This window comes from Ixodes scapularis, unplaced genomic scaffold, assembly GCF_016920785.2.
Source record: "Ixodes scapularis isolate PalLabHiFi unplaced genomic scaffold, ASM1692078v2 PGA_scaffold2__306_contigs__length_199485367, whole genome shotgun sequence".
NCBI lineage: Eukaryota > Metazoa > Arthropoda > Arachnida > Ixodida > Ixodidae > Ixodes > Ixodes scapularis.
The window spans coordinates 143374175-143389620 of NW_024609857.1; the positions used below are offsets into that span (position 1 = coordinate 143374175).

Below are 15446 nucleotides of genomic sequence, written 5' to 3' on the forward strand. Positions count from 1 at the left end.
AAACGACACTAAAGGTAGGTGTGCCTCTGTCAACCTGGAAAGAGTGTCCGACTGCCAAACTCACCAGCGGCTGCGGTCGCTGCGGCTGTCTGCCCTGGGAAAGGTGCTGTGCTCCGACCTTGCTGGGGGGGGGGGGGGGGGGGAGGGAGGGGGAGGGAGGGGGAGGGGGGAGGGGGGTCTCGGAAGGGTATGCACCCCTAAAATGAATAGAGATAACAGTAATGGTAGGTGTGCCTCAGTCAACCGGGAAAGAGTGTCCGACTGCCAAACTCACCAGTGGCTGCGGTCGCTGCGGCTGTCTGTTCCGGGGAAGGTGCGGTGCTCTGACCTTACCTAGGCGGTCATGCAAGAACACGCACCCCTGAAATAAATAGAGACGGCAGTAGTGGTATCTGTGCCTCAGTCAATCTGGAAAGAGTGTCCAACTGCCCAACTCACCAGCGGCTGCAATTGCTGCAACTGTCTGGTCTGGTGAAGGAGTGCTGCTCATACCTCGGTGAAGGGGTTTTAGGAGGGCACGCACTCCTAGAGGGACAAAGACAACAGGTAGGTGTGCCTCAGTCGACCTGGAAAGAGTGTCCGACTGCCAAACTCACCAGCGGATGCGGTCGCTGCGGCTGTCAGTCCTGGGGAAGGTGCGGTGCTCGGAACTTGCTGGGGGGGGGGGGGGGGGGGGGGTCTGGGGAAAACAGACACTCCTAGAACGAACAGAGACGACACCGCTAGTGGTAGGTGCGCCTAAGTCGACGTGGAAAGAGTATCTGACTAAAATAAATAAAACTGCAGTTCCTAAAGTAGGGCATCTCTCTGTTTGTGCATCAAATTTGTACTGTACAACAGATGCAATGAATCTTAATGAAGAAAATAAAAATGGTTTATATGCAATGTTCCACATACCATTTACAGTTGCAGTCCTCTGCGATGGTGGTTTGCGCTGTTTTGGTTGAGGGCGATGATCAAAGACGCTTGGGAGAGCATCTTTCTTCAGTTTTTTCACTCCATTGTTTTTCGAGACGAGTGGTTCAAACTGGTCGCTACTGAAATGGTTCTGTAATAGATTGAGAAACGTTTAGAATGTATACTTTAGGTATACCTATTACACATAAACTCTTATCGTTATTTTTATTTTATTTATTTATTTATTACCCACTTCGCCCAGTGGGCATTACAATAGGGCTGTGCGGCTGAAGTTTCGCCGCGCATACGCAGCGCCACTCCTCTCCCTAGCGAGGCGCGCCGATACTTGTTAGAAGCACGAGGAGCAGACGACGCGGGAGGCTGGTGCGCTTGTCGTGCTGGATTCGCGCTTAGTAAAGTAATGTGCCGAATTGAAAAGGTATCCAAATGCCACAGCATCGTATTAAACAGAAAGGTATATATGTCTTTCGAAAAGGTTTATTTGGTTCCTGGAAGATGATTCAAGAAATATCGCCCGAAGCATGAAACGCCAGCTATGCGTAGGACAGGTTTAATTATTGTTTCTCTATCTTGTCGAGTAATTGAGTATTGCAGCTACGCTTACTTGTCACATTAATAGAGACTTTTCGTAGGTCACACGCGAGAGGTTGCAGGAGTTTTGCGTTGCTTGGGGGCGGAATGAGCTGGCGCCCGTGGGGCCCGCAATCCGACACTGACGTTCTACGATAGGTCCCTAATGTAATAGCTACGATGGTTCCCCATGGCTGTCGACAAACGAAACCCGGATATGCAGTTACCATTTTTTTTATAAACAAGTTTAGATTTGAGATATAAGCTCACTTTGCTTACCCGCCAATTTTGTTTCCCGATGTTAAAAAGAGAAAGCGGGTAAGCGGCAAAAGACTTGAGGAAAAATTAGGCAGACAATCGTAGCCCCTATTGTGTACTGACTTGAACGCATAATCGAAAAGAAATTGACGGCTGTATTCTAGTTTTTTTTATATTATTATTAAAATGATGTAGTTAGCCCACAACAGGTATAATTACTTCCTAAGGACCTCTCAAAAATAGACACTAGAACATCCCTGGTCGACCAATTTGAGCATTTTGGCAATGTTAAATGTTCCTAATGTAATAGCTACGATGGTTCCCCGTGGGTGTCGGCAAAATAAACACGATTATGCAGTTATTTTTTAAACAAGTTTAAATTTGAGAACCCAGCTCACTTTGCTTACCTGCCAATTTTTCATTGTGATGAGTTAGTGGAGACTGGGTCGAGAAAACGAGAAACATTAACCGTGAAAAAGACAGAAAAAGGTATCTCTCTTGCGAGGTTGATATTTTTAGTTTTTTCGCCCCAGTATCGGGCGATTCATCCAAATTGTTAATATACACCCCAGCTCGCCTGCGCTCTCACAGTAATTTCTGCCAATTTTATTTCCCGATGCTTACAAGAGAAGGCGAGTAGGCAGCGAAAGATATGAGGGCAAATGAGACATAATCATATCCCTATTGCGCACTGACTTGAGCGCATATTTGAAACGAGATCTACACTGACGGCTGTACTCTAGTTCTTCTTTATATTATTAAAATGATGTAGTTAACCTACAACAGGCATAATTGTTTTCCAATGAACTCTAAAACATCAAACCCGGACAATCCTCGGTCAACCAATAAGAGTGTGTTGGCAATGTTAGATGTATGGTTTGAAAGCGCCATAAAGAGGAGGAGGACAGGGCGCTTCATAAAGGCCAGTAACGAAACGTTCAGGGCTGAAATTTAAAATTAAATAAACTTTTCTTGCACAGAGAGAGGGAGAGAGAGAGTGAAGGAATATTAACGATCCTTTCCTGGCACAAAGACTCAAGATATATCAAATTGAATTGTACCTAAAGAGCAAACAAAACAAAGAGTCGTCACGCAAATTGTTTTTATTTGCTTCATTACCATTCTGCGGTCACCCAAAAAATAAATTTAAAAAAGTCGACGCTTTACGACGCAAATGGAAGTCGATTGGAGATCACTCTCTTCGCTAATCAAAACATAAGTGGCTTATTGACGCACGTACATGAATTGCGATCCTACCGCTTTGACGGCGGCGACAGATCGCGCAAACACAACAAGGTGTCGCGGCGTATAGTAATATTTTTTTTTTAAATTTACTTTGTTGTTGGACACGCTCAAAATAAAAGCGGTGGCCTTTTTGACGTACCGTTTCGGTTTTTTTATATATAGGACTTGACCCAGTGTTGTGATCAGGCTGTGCGTGCCTCGTCATTAACTTCATACGAATGAATCAGAACAGGCGCGGCATGCTTCCAGCAGCCGGTAACTCCGAGTTTCTAAGAGAACTGACCTGAGTTCAAGGAATCTATGCGACAGCGCAGCCGTGCGTGAAAGGACAATTTAAACAATATTCCACCCCCATCTTTGTCCGAATAGCCCTCACTTTGAAGAGCTAACGAAACCATACAGAAAGAAGAGCATTTATCTCGAGGCGGATGTTACAGTCAACGCTGACTTGCACTTGCGAGAAACACTTCGCAGACGACAAATGTTCTTATACCTGGTATTCAGAGCTGGGCAGTATCGAAGATACATGTATCTTCGATATTATCTTTCGATACAGTTGAGTATCTTGTATCTGGTATCGCTTGCCAGAAAAACATGTATCGAAGTATCGGTATCGAATATACTTTTTGAAAGTATCGTGTATTGTAAAAATACCCGATACTTGCAAAAGTGCGCTTCTAAATCGAAGCTGCGTTTTCTTTCACTCTTGTTCAGGGGAAGCTAGAGCATAGAAGGCCTCCGAAAAGACAACATCAAGTAAACAAATCTTGTGTCCGCGGCTAAAACAACAAACAAAGAAACACGATCGAAAGAAAGTCTAGCGGTTTCGCAATCTCTGCACGGGCATTGCCCTTTTTTTTTTGTGTGTGTCTATAGCAAACCCGGGTTGCACGGCCGCCCAGAGCACTACAGGAGCCAGACAGGAGGGCGCCGTCTGCAAAACGCTAGGCGGCCAGGCTGAGCTCTGTCCCTGGTTTTCTTTTCCGCGGAACTTCACTTGATATTTCCGACTGTATGGTGCGCACTACGCAGTCCCAGTCTTGGAGTTGAAAGTTATTTGTTCCGCCGCGTCGACGGGCTAGCAATGGCAGACAACGACAATACTCCTCGCTGTGCCATCTTGGACGGGAAGTATTTTACCGTGATTTCATCTAGGGACGATAGAGTAAAGGCTGCCTGTTCGTTTTGTAAAGCGACCATATGTGGCGCCTACTCGTCAACCTCGAATTTCAAGCTTCACTTAAAGGTAGGTGCAGAATCAACATAAATTAGATTTTTTGTTTGCTTGTAACATGCCAAGAAATGCATTGAGTCGAACAGAGTGTATCTATATGTATCTAATTTCTCAGTGCTGTCTTATGTATCAAAACGGTGCACTTGCATAGCTTACGGAAGTACGCTTTGTGGGATATTACTTGTGTGGCGGCTATATAATTAATCGATACTTGTTTTGTTTCAGCGCGTGCATCCACAAGAGCTAAGAAGGTTCGATGAGTACAAAGAAGGGTGGAGAAAACAAGCAGTCAAGAGAAAGGCCGACGCCCCTGCTGACAGAATGCGCCAAACGAAACTGTTTTGCTCTCCCGGGAGTCAACTGACTCAGCCTAAAGTTGACAATCTGATCGTCAAGTTCGTTGTGGATGGGTTGCATTCATTATCGACAGTCGAAGATCCAGGCTTCATACAGCTTGTAACAGGTAAGCTTTCAATTCTATGCAAAATCAGACTGCATTATAATTGTACATTGTCTCTTTTTCTATTTTAGGCTTGCGCCCAGGGACTAGTGTGATGTCGCGACGCTCCCTAGGTCGGCGAATTGATGAGGAATGGGAAAAGTTTCTGGATGACGCGCGAGAGAAGTTGTCTGGTCAAAGCTATGTTGCAACCACAGCTGACATCTGGTCCACTCACCATCGTAGCTTCATGGGTGTCACGGTTCATTGGGCTTTGTGCTTTGAATAAAACCAAATGTGTCCCTTTCCTTCACTACCGTGGCAAAGGCAGTGGTAACACAGAATGTGTACGCATTATTTTGGGGAGCTTCCATCAGCTTGCTGGAAACAGCGTCTCCGGAAGAAAGCCCTGCCAAAAGTAGCGCTCGAGCGGGAGTGGAGCGCGTAGGTCACGTAGATTTTATGCTTCGCCCACGTATAAGGTGAATCGAAGCATATGGTTTCCTCATAGAGCGGTAGTACAGTGGTTAAGACATCGGATTTACAGTATGAGGGTCAGAGATTCGTAAAAACGTCCCTAGTAGTTCAGTGTTTAAGACATCGGATTCATAATCTGAGGGACGCTGGTTCGTATCAGAGCGCTGCCGGTGTCTTTTATATTTCAATTTTCGTGTTCCGCACCTTCGTTACCTAGAAGGCGTTGCCGGAAGTGCCTGAGGCCATTCCTATAACATATTCTGTATTAAAAAGTAGAAGTTGTGGAAAATCATGATTAAGTAACTAATGAATGATAATATTTGTATATTTATTTAGATCGATGCTGACACCCTTTCTCGGAGGTCACTCGCACTGGCCTGCAGGAGGTTTCCTGGAAGCCACACGTACGACAGGATAGCAGAAATGCTGGAAGACATTAGGCAGTCCTTCGACATCTCGCGGGAGAAGGTCGTAGCCACGGTCACAGACAACGCCAGCAACTTCGCCAAAGCCTTCAGGGAGTTCGGCTTTTGTTCTGAGATTACTGACCAGGGTAAGGGTAATGCTGTACTTATTATCAAACATTTTTTAAGATTTTTTAAGGACTGATTTACGTCTGTCTCAATAACCTAAACCCAAGTGGGTAACGTGCGATTACAAATGCAAGAAGTGTGAAAAATATCCGTCATGTTATGCACCGATTCTAATTTTCCTCTTGTCTGGTGCAGCTGACTTGGTTAATTTTTGTGATACATATACACTCTAAAAAAAAGGGTATCACCTTACACCCTTTTGTCCCATGTAATACACCCCAAAATTTCATTTCGACGTACGGCGCCCTAGAGTCGAACAGACGGCACTAAATTTTACCAGGGGCTTGATAACGGTGCAATATAACTTATTAAATTGCTAACGCACGTATCAAAGACCAAAGAAAGAAAACATGAAGCTTTTGCAGTGCGGCCAAGAAAACTCCGATAATCTTTTTTGTAGTCAATAATACGTACATCAGCTATCTTAATAAGTTGTACCACACGGCCATCAAGCCCCTCGTAAACTTTGGGGCCGCCTGTTCGATTATGGGGCGCTCTACGTCGAATTGAAGTTTTGGGGTGTATTATATGGGACAAGGGGTGTAATAATACACCTTTTTTTCTGAGAGTGTAATTCTTCTTTTGATACGCAATACAAATAATTGAAGATGAAGCCACTGGAGCTAATGCAAAGGAGAGTGTTTTTGATTATTGCACAACTGTTTTTCTTCTAGTTTCTATGAATATGTGTTATTCACCGTAAAATGTTTCCAAACATGTAATCTTGAGTGCTGTTTTAAGTATTTCGGCTAAGTGTGTTCCTTTTTTAACTGGCAGATGATGCCACCGCCGACTTGTCCTTTGAAATTATGGTCGAACCGGACAACCTGGACGATGCTGAAATCAACTTGCCTCGTCATCTTCGATGCGCATGTCACACGCTGAGTCTTATGGCAACTTCAGATGCGGAGGCAGCCTTGTCGACACCGTCCTTTGAACGTGCTAACACATCGGTCATGTCAAAGTTTTCGGCTCTATGGAACTGCGTTCGAAGACCCAAGTCGTCTGAAGTTATTGTGGACATCCTAGGGCATTCTCTGAAGACGCCATGCGTAACACGCTGGAATTCATTGTATGACAGCATGAGAGACCTCCTTCGCTCGAAGGATAAACTGCGAGATGTCTGCGATGGACTAAATCTGCAGACATTCCAAGAAAGAGACTTAGCATTTATTGCCGAGTACTGTGAGATCCTGCAGCCCATCGCCTCCGCTCTGACGCGACTCCAAGCGCAGTCCGATTGCTTCTTCGGGGAGCTGCTGCCAACGCTTTTTACCGTAAAATCAAAGCTTCAGGAGAAGGCTGGTATGGACTTCGTCTACTGCAGACCACTTTTGTATGCGGTTACATCTGGGTTCATTCGCAGATTTGACGAGCTTCTGCGAATGAAACCAAGTGCAAATGAAGCGACTGTTGCTGCTGTTCTTCACCCTTACTTTAAGTTGCGGTGGTTGTCACGAGAACCTCAAGATGTCCGCGAGCATGGCCAGCAACTCACAGAAAAAGCTGTAATTGACTTTGTAAATGCAACCAAGCATACCACGCGTCCTTTGGCGTGCGCGCCATCAACCTCTGCAGCCTCTGACGTATCGGCTGATGCATTCTTTTCTTTTGAAGCCCACTGCGGCACGAGCCCCAGTTGTCAGGAAGATCAAGTCAAACTTGAGTTCCTGAGCTACCTGCAAGATCCTCGAGTTGAATTCGATATGCTCCGCTCATACCCTTCTCCGAGAAGCGCCTTCATTAGATACAACACCCCAACGTGCTCCTCGGCTCCTGTAGAACGGCTGTTCTCCTTCGCGTCGCTAATCTTACGCCCGCATCGTGGCGGACTTTCAGACCGGCGTTTTGAGCAAATGCTTCTGCTTAAGGCTGCGGTCCCACGGGTGCCATCGTGACCGAAGGGTTTTTCAACCGCCAGGGCGGCAAAAACGGCAGCAAGCTCTTGCGCGACAATATTACAATAAAGCGGCCAGAACGAAAAGACGCAAAACATGGTGCTAAATTGGTGCCTACTTGTACGTCTATCTAAGAGCCGAATTCATAAACGGGCCTCGACTCGAACTCGACTCAAACTCGACTCGAAACTCCACTCGAGGCCGGTTTTTCGCTTCATAAACCGACCTCCACTCCAAACGCTCCTCGACTCGAGGAAATACTCGACTCTTTCCTCGAGAATCTCAAGGTAGCTCTGTCGCTTCCTCGAGCCGCTCCTCGACTTGAGTTTGGGGTGTCATGGCGGCCGGCGAGTCTTTCGCGGAGTTCATGCACTTCGTTTTAAGCGCAGAAGAGATCCTCTACGACGACGCAGGCGACAGCGAATCGAGACGTGTGACGAGACGAAGTTTCAGAGAACGCCTGAACCCGCTGGAACACTTCAGTGACCGCGGATTTCCTGTGCGGTGCCGCTTCACGAAGGCGACCGGCGAGCACTCTGCTGTCTCTGCCAGGAGCGCGAGTACTCAGGGCCTGCCGCTCTCAATGATGCTGCAGCTCCTCGTTGATTTGAGCTTTTATGGTACCAGGACGTTCCAAGTTGTTACGGGAACCATGTGAACATGCCGCAGCCGACTGTGTGCCGGGTTGCGGAGCGAGTTTCGCGGCTCCTCGCACGGACCATTTTCACCCGCTCGGTGAAGCTCCCGCAAGGCGCAGCGCACTTTAATGCGTTCGCGCGGGGCTGCTGCGAAATAAAGTTTCCAGGGGCGACTGGGTGCATTGATAAGAGGATCCGGCGGTCCCGATGTGGAAGTGTTCTCGAAACAGAAATGGATACTTCTCCATCAACGTGCAGGTAAGTTCACCCCTGTTGTTTGCGTTACCCAAACTTAATTAATCAAACTGTACGCTGAGATGCGATATCGTAGGTCTAAACTCTGACATAATGATATCAATCAAAACTTTAAAACAAATCTGTATCCGGCGGCAGTTTGCACGACCGAGCGTGAACGTACTCCCGTTCTTATGAAGAGAAAAAAAATGTCAATAAACGGTTGCCGACTCTTGTGAGAGCACAGAAATACGTTAAAATAAAACGAACTCCCTATCGGGTTACCGAGCACAATGATAGTAGCGGCCCGAGCGCACCCTCCTTGCAAGAATGATCATGACCAAAGTACATTTCCAGTGAATGTGAGATGAGCCAATGTGTGTTGCAACACAGCCTCATCCCAGATCAACATTTTTGATCGTCAGATTCTCAGACATGAAAACTTAAAATAAAATTAAATTAAAATTGAAAATGATGAGCGAATGTTTACTTTCTACATACACATGAAAGCATTCATTTGGTGGCATTCACTAAGTTGTCTGTGCAATTGTTAACTACAACAGTCCCATATGTAAACAGTTTTTGTGTCTGCATGTGCTTGTGTCGTGTAAACCAAACTGCACGGCGAACACCCACTGCTCAATAACATTTGTTGTTCATCGAGGTCGGTTGTTTGTTGGTTCTTGGCATTTGTTGCTTAAATGAGACCGCAGCTTACAAGTTCACAGAAATATACAATAATGTAGGAAACATACGCCAATACCACACCATTCGCAGGTTGACATCCTTCGGCAAGCAGCAGAGTGTACTGAAAATACAACTATAGTACCAAAGTCCATATCGTACAGCATACCATCCGAACCGGACTGATGCCTGCAGCCATCTAAAAGAGACTTTCTGAAGCTTAAGATGTGCACGAAGGGACATTATCCACTCGCGACAAAAAGCTGTGTGTGTACACCTGAAGAAGAGTGTTATCATACACAGCACTTTCTATCGAAAACAGTAGTCTGAGCATTAATCGGACATACACTACTCCACAAACTAGTCCCACATTTTCTATTCAAACAATAATTGTGCTGTATTGTTCTTCATTTTTGTCTTATGTAGGTACCAAAAGGCCCACTTCTGGACTAGGAACTCAGAGCAGCAGGCCTAGGCACTTTCCGTGCCTCGACATGTGCTAGCAGCACAAGCCTGAATGGTCAGCTGTGATGATCACTGGCGGACTTGCACTGCAAAACTTGGCCCACCTGCAGAACGAGCCACTTCCCGCTCTACCAGTCCCACCCCCCACTGACGATGCTGAAGGCAGTCTCATCTCCCATCGACTCCAGACCCCGTGGACACATTCAACGGGGCATGGGTGCGGGCTCAACTCGTTGTGTGGTGTTTCCAGTAGCAACTGAAAGCAGAACATGTCCTTTTTTTATTTTATTTATTTATTTATAAATACCCTCAAGGCATGAAGCTTAGGTCACCGAAGAATCAAGTCACTGGCCATGTTAAAGCACAAAATGCAATCGGGCCAGAAACAAATCAACCTTATACTATGGCCACACACTTTCTAATTTGAACCGAAACAAATCCGCCGGTTTCTCAGCTAGTTGGTCACCACAGATTGTTGCAATGTCTTTGTTCTGCTCAGGTTTCCGCTGGACGACAGTGTTTGAAACTATGCTGGTGGTTGCTGTTTTATCAATCTTCCAAAAGAAGCAAGACCAACTTGCCCTCTTTGTTGTGGAAACATATTGCTCGAGAACAATTCAATATTTGTCATCACACAAAGCAGGGGGGTAGCAGGATACAAAGAAAGTGAGAAGCTTCAGGTAATTACATTAAAATAACTCAAAATTTTGCCGTGACAGACTCGAGACTTTTCAGCGAGTTGTTCAGTGCACATTTGTTCGAAATAAACTTATACATGAGAATGTCTGAAATGATGTCTTGCAGCTGTGACCCCACATAAAGAGCTTTCGGTTAGAATAAATATTACAATAGCGCAGCAATTCCTTGTGGGGACACCTTCGGATGTTATGCAGTCAAAGGTGTCCTTCCCAACAGTTACTTACACAAGCATGCAGGGCCCATGCACTCAAACTGACGGCATCACACTACGTATTACTGAATGCGAGCATGCATGAGGTGAGCACCGTACCAGGGTTTAGCTGGAACCGCTGCTCAATTACTGTATCACTGTGTGGTCAGCTGCAAACTTGGGCCCAATTGCTACGTCGGCACTGTAGTAGTGTGCAGTGAAAAGGCAGTGAAGTCAAATTTGGGAGTTTTACGTGCCAAACCAACGACGGGCGTCTGGCACGCCCCAGCAGAAAACTGAAGATTCATTTTGACCACCTGGGGGATCTTTGGACAAGCAACCGAAAGCTCTGTGACACGGCGCCACCTCCGCAATGAAAAGGCAGTGGGCAAGCCTCGTCAATGTGGTGTCGACATTACTCTGGTAGGCGGTGCAAGTTCATAGAGGATTGCGAGGCACAAACCCCTGGACAGGAAATGAGACGTCTTAACTCAATGAAAACTATGACAAAACTCTGTGACAACAGCATTTAATGAGCGAGGCTGCACATGGACTACATAATAATAAAAGAGACATTACATAAATAACAGTGGCAATGTTTAGGAAACACCTGGCTGTACATTCAAACAGATTCCTAATTTCCATCAAGGGGATCGGTGGTCGACTGCTTTAACGGATCACAGCATGGAGCACGTGGAGTGAAAGCTCGCACAGCTGAACATAGGAATCTTGAGTTCAATCTCTGCCTCTGCCTGTATCGATGTGGATGGACATTGTAATAGCATGCGGTTGTGTATCACTACTGTGATTTAAGTTAAAGACCCCAGGATAGCTGTGGTACGACACTGGCTGAATATCTCGTCTACAGCGGAGATAAGTTGCTCACTGGGGCTGACTATTTTCCCATTGTCTAAACATACAAACAATGTAATTAGTAAGAAAAAAAAATAGTCGGTTACTTTTTAAGTTTTAGAAGAATAGATTTAAAGCTGACGTAACTACCCTTTTGCATAAAATGTTCACTACAAATAGCCAATCGAGAAACAAGTTAGAAAAATGGTAGGCTTTACTGAACGAGATACGGTCAATACTTGTAACAACTTCAGGTCAGGGATAAAATGAAGCAAGCAAAATGAAGCATTCTTAAAAATAAAAGAGAATGTAAACCACTGTAATTACTAAAGAGGAAGATGAAACAAATCGAATAAATCAGCCTACTGATTGTGGCTGGGCCCCGAGAACAAGCAGTTGTTGCAGCACGATTAGTTTGTTGAGCTGAAGCAGCTCAAGCTCGAACCAGCTTGTTACGCTGCTGCTGATGGAAAACCTGGGCCTGCGTCTGTTAATAGGCAACCTGACACTGACGTAGCTACACCTGCAGCAGGTGCAGCTCCTCCAGTTGGTGCGGCCTTTAGTTGTCTTCACTCGGACAACCACACGTGGCGGCTGAGGAGGTAGAGGAGGCGGGGGCTTGGTTGGTGGCGCAGCAACCGCAACCTCCATGATGCCACCCCAGTCCAGCAGCGGTGAGGCAGGTGAATCTAGGCAAGCACAACACATTGACGCCGAGTGTTACAAACACGGTGAAGACACCGGAGAACTGGTAGAAACTCACAACGACCTCATTACAGAAATGTTAAATGCCAACTGTTGGTAAACATAAAAGTCTTCCTTCCTTGTTGTGACCCCTTTCCTTTCCGTGATACTGTCAGTAGCGGCAGGGCAGACTCCAAATGGTGATACCGTCAAAAGAAACAGCGCTGTTATCTCGGACCTTGTGGGCCCTCAGGCACACCTGTGGTGTATTCGTCAATAAACATGTCATTATCCAGACCCAAGGAATTTACTGTGTTCCTACGTGGCACCCCTAACAAGTCGCGTTCATGAAAATGTGGCTCATTGTGACAGTTTTTAGCGTTCCTACGAGACAGCATGCCAAAATCGAAATAATAAACGGAAGAGCATAGACAGGTTTTTTTTATAAATAAACATTGGAAGCTGAGTGATCAAGTAGCAACTAACCATCATGGGTACGTAGCAAATGCAATCGAAAACTTACCAGGCATCATGCCAGTCGTCATGCTCGTTCACTGTGCCTTCGGGAATGGCGGCTGGCAGCATTGAGAGCACCGGCCAACCAGCGCGGGCGCTGCCACTGTTGTACGGGCTTGGCAGCCGCATTGCCATGTGGGACACCAGTGCCCCCACAAGATGGAGGGACGGGCTCATTGTTCAGCGGGTGCGACACCAGTGCCCCCTCCTGCAATGAAAGGCCGAAGAATATCCTGTGACAGCATCCATGAGTTGAGATGTACAGAGCACAACGCAGAAAGAAAAACGAATCATACTACAACTTATGCGGTACAATTTGTTGTTCGACACTTAACTGGAAGAAATAAATGCGAAACAAGTGATGTCATACCTGTGCTGTTTCTTGATATGCATGGAAAATACTGGAGTAGCTTAATGTGATCATCGACAACAGTCATATTGTAGACACACAACTTTTCAAATCAATAATGTATACTTCTACCCATATTAAATTTGTGCCAGCTTAATCATGCCAGTACAATGCGCTGGTTAACCTCGCAAATAAATGACAATGGTTGCACACTAACATGGACACCTGAAAAAAGACATCTGTCAACAACTGGACTCCAGCAAGTCTCATGTTCACATAATGGCATTTCTTAGGAGGTTACAATTAAGAAATGAGAGCTGGTAGTTAATTAAACCAGCACAAGATTTTTTTTTCTTCAAAAGATTAGCACACAAGGAGATGAGGTGCTAGGTCTAATTGACATAGTCGAAACTCCTACTTAGCGTAATTTCTACGTGCACTAGTGTCAGTTCGTGCGTCGCGTTTTTCTTTATACGTCCAGGTTGCCTCTCTAATCTCAAGAAAGGGGCCGGAGGCTAAGGTAGTGTGGCGCAACCAGAATGTTCGCAGCGTAATTTTCGCTTGGATATAGCACAACACGCAAAGTAAGATGTCGATGTCGGCACAAGAATCACCAAAGACAGCGAGAATTCACCGTCCCTGCCCACCTACGGCCTCGACAGTAACGTGCTTGACTAGCTGCAGGTGGCCACAGCAAAGTCCCTTGCAGAGTTATTTAGTACACACGTCCTGTCATGTGATCTTGCGAACCCGTTGCGTTATTCTGCCCGAATATAGAAATTGCTTACACACCTGTTGCGTGGATGCCCTGATTCTTCTCGGAGTCTGTTTTCTTCCACTTGGGTTTACCGTTGTCCCAACACTCGTGGGCGGACATGCTGCTGGCGCTTATACTTGGTGCAGACTCTTCTACGCGTCAATTTTAGCTTCTTTCGGGGAGTTGTTAGTAGGACGACGAAGAAGCTCCTCTCCTTCGTGGAACCACTCGCCCCTTCTTGTCACCTTCGTTGAACGACATCGTTGTAGGGCAAGGCACTCTAGTAGGACTCTGAAGAAAGAGGAAGGGTGAAAATGCTCGTTCTAGGCGGGGACAGCGAAGCAGATAAGCGGTGCGACGAGGTGAGACGGCGAAGAACGGGCGAGACGCAGAGACGAACGGCGGTAGCGAGCTACAGCTGCCTCTAAGACGCAAAGAGCTGGAGAGCGGCCGCCACCGTTGCCAGACTGGAGAACGCTTGTGGCTGTTTGTCCGAAAACCGGCAGCAACGCATAAAACATGCGCGCTGCGAAGCAGAAATCTTGCAGACTCCCAATTGAATGTTAGTAAAATGTGTCCCTTCAAATAAAATGAACTAATATGTTCATAATTCACACCAAAATACTGTTTTCAACTTCGTTTTTTACTACAACCTCGTAACCAGACGCCTTTCACGTCTCCTCGAGCTTCCTCGAGTGGAGGAAGTGTTCTCGAGGAGCTCCTCAGCCGAGGAAACGCCGAGGCGCGTCTGTGAAACCCGATGGCTCCTCGAGTGGAGGCGAGCTGCTTTCCTCCACTCCAGTGAGTCGAGGTAGAGTGTCGAGTCGAGGCCCGTTTAAGAATACGGCCGTAAAAGTGTCTGTCATTTCTTGAGGATTCAGAACGCAAGTAAACTCAAGGGACTAATATGAAAACGAGACAGACACCGACTGCCATGTCTGTCTCATATTTCTGTGTGTCCCTTCTTCTTACTTGCGTTCTAAACCCTCCTCATGAATGTTTAACCAACACGCTCTCCTGATTCTTTCAATGCCTGTATTTGTTTTTCGAGCTTCAGCCCCCGACAGCGACAGTAGGGAGTTTCAGTATATCGTTTTCATTGGATCGATACCACTCCATGCGCGCGCTTCAGAGCATGCTTCGATGTGGCAGCGCGAGCTCCCAATACAAATATCTTTCCCTGAAAACACGATCTACTATAACTCGTTAACACCACATAGTCCGTGTTTCTGAAAAAAAACTTGCGGAGACTAAAACTCAATTATAGATAGAACGTTTTGGTTTGGTAGACTGTGTGGATCTGAAATAGCGTGTATCTTTATACCTCGCTGCTCTCTTGGCTGCAATATTTTTACGGAGGTTTGTACGTTTGTGTAAACGTTTGAAAAAAAGACGCAATATAACAAACACAAGAATTCAACTAATACCTTTGTTAATTAATCTAAAGCAATAAGATACACCCATTTTAAAGTACTTCGGATGAGGTTTTAGCGATGTATCGAGGTATCTAAAATACAGTATTCAGTATCTGTATCGGAGATTAGTTTTGCATCTGTATCTTGTATCGGTATCTCAAATACAATTTTCGAGGGTATCGAGTATCGGTATCGAAGACACAATTTCGAAGTATCTTGCCCACCCCTGCTGGTATTTCCTCCACCCCGCAGACCTTACACACAGGCAACCTTTCTTGGCGGAGGTTCGCCTCCCTATATAAATGATGACAGTTTTTGAACAGACAGAAAA

General features: G+C 45.9%; 1 protein-coding gene and 1 long non-coding RNA gene across 2 annotated transcripts; one reads left to right on the forward strand and one right to left on the reverse strand.

The window, feature by feature from the left end:
• Window positions 1-4546: 4546 nt before the first annotated feature.
• LOC115329582 lies at window positions 4547-7682 on the forward strand. The gene is made up of 4 exons (XM_040220558.3): window positions 4547-4688; window positions 4757-4935; window positions 5478-5694; window positions 6512-7682. Exons 1-4 carry the CDS (start codon window positions 4547-4549, stop codon window positions 7630-7632), a joined length of 1659 nt encoding a protein of 552 aa, XP_040076492.1. The 3' UTR covers window positions 7633-7682.
• A 4365-nt stretch (window positions 7683-12047) lies between these two features.
• On the reverse strand, window positions 12048-13884 carry LOC121836821. Its single transcript, XR_006078010.1, has 3 exons — window positions 13736-13884; window positions 12602-12802; window positions 12048-12083 (listed from the first exon to the last, which is right to left on the reverse strand). It is a non-coding gene; the product is annotated as an uncharacterized LOC121836821 (long non-coding RNA).
• Between the last annotated feature and the right edge of the window lie 1562 nt (window positions 13885-15446).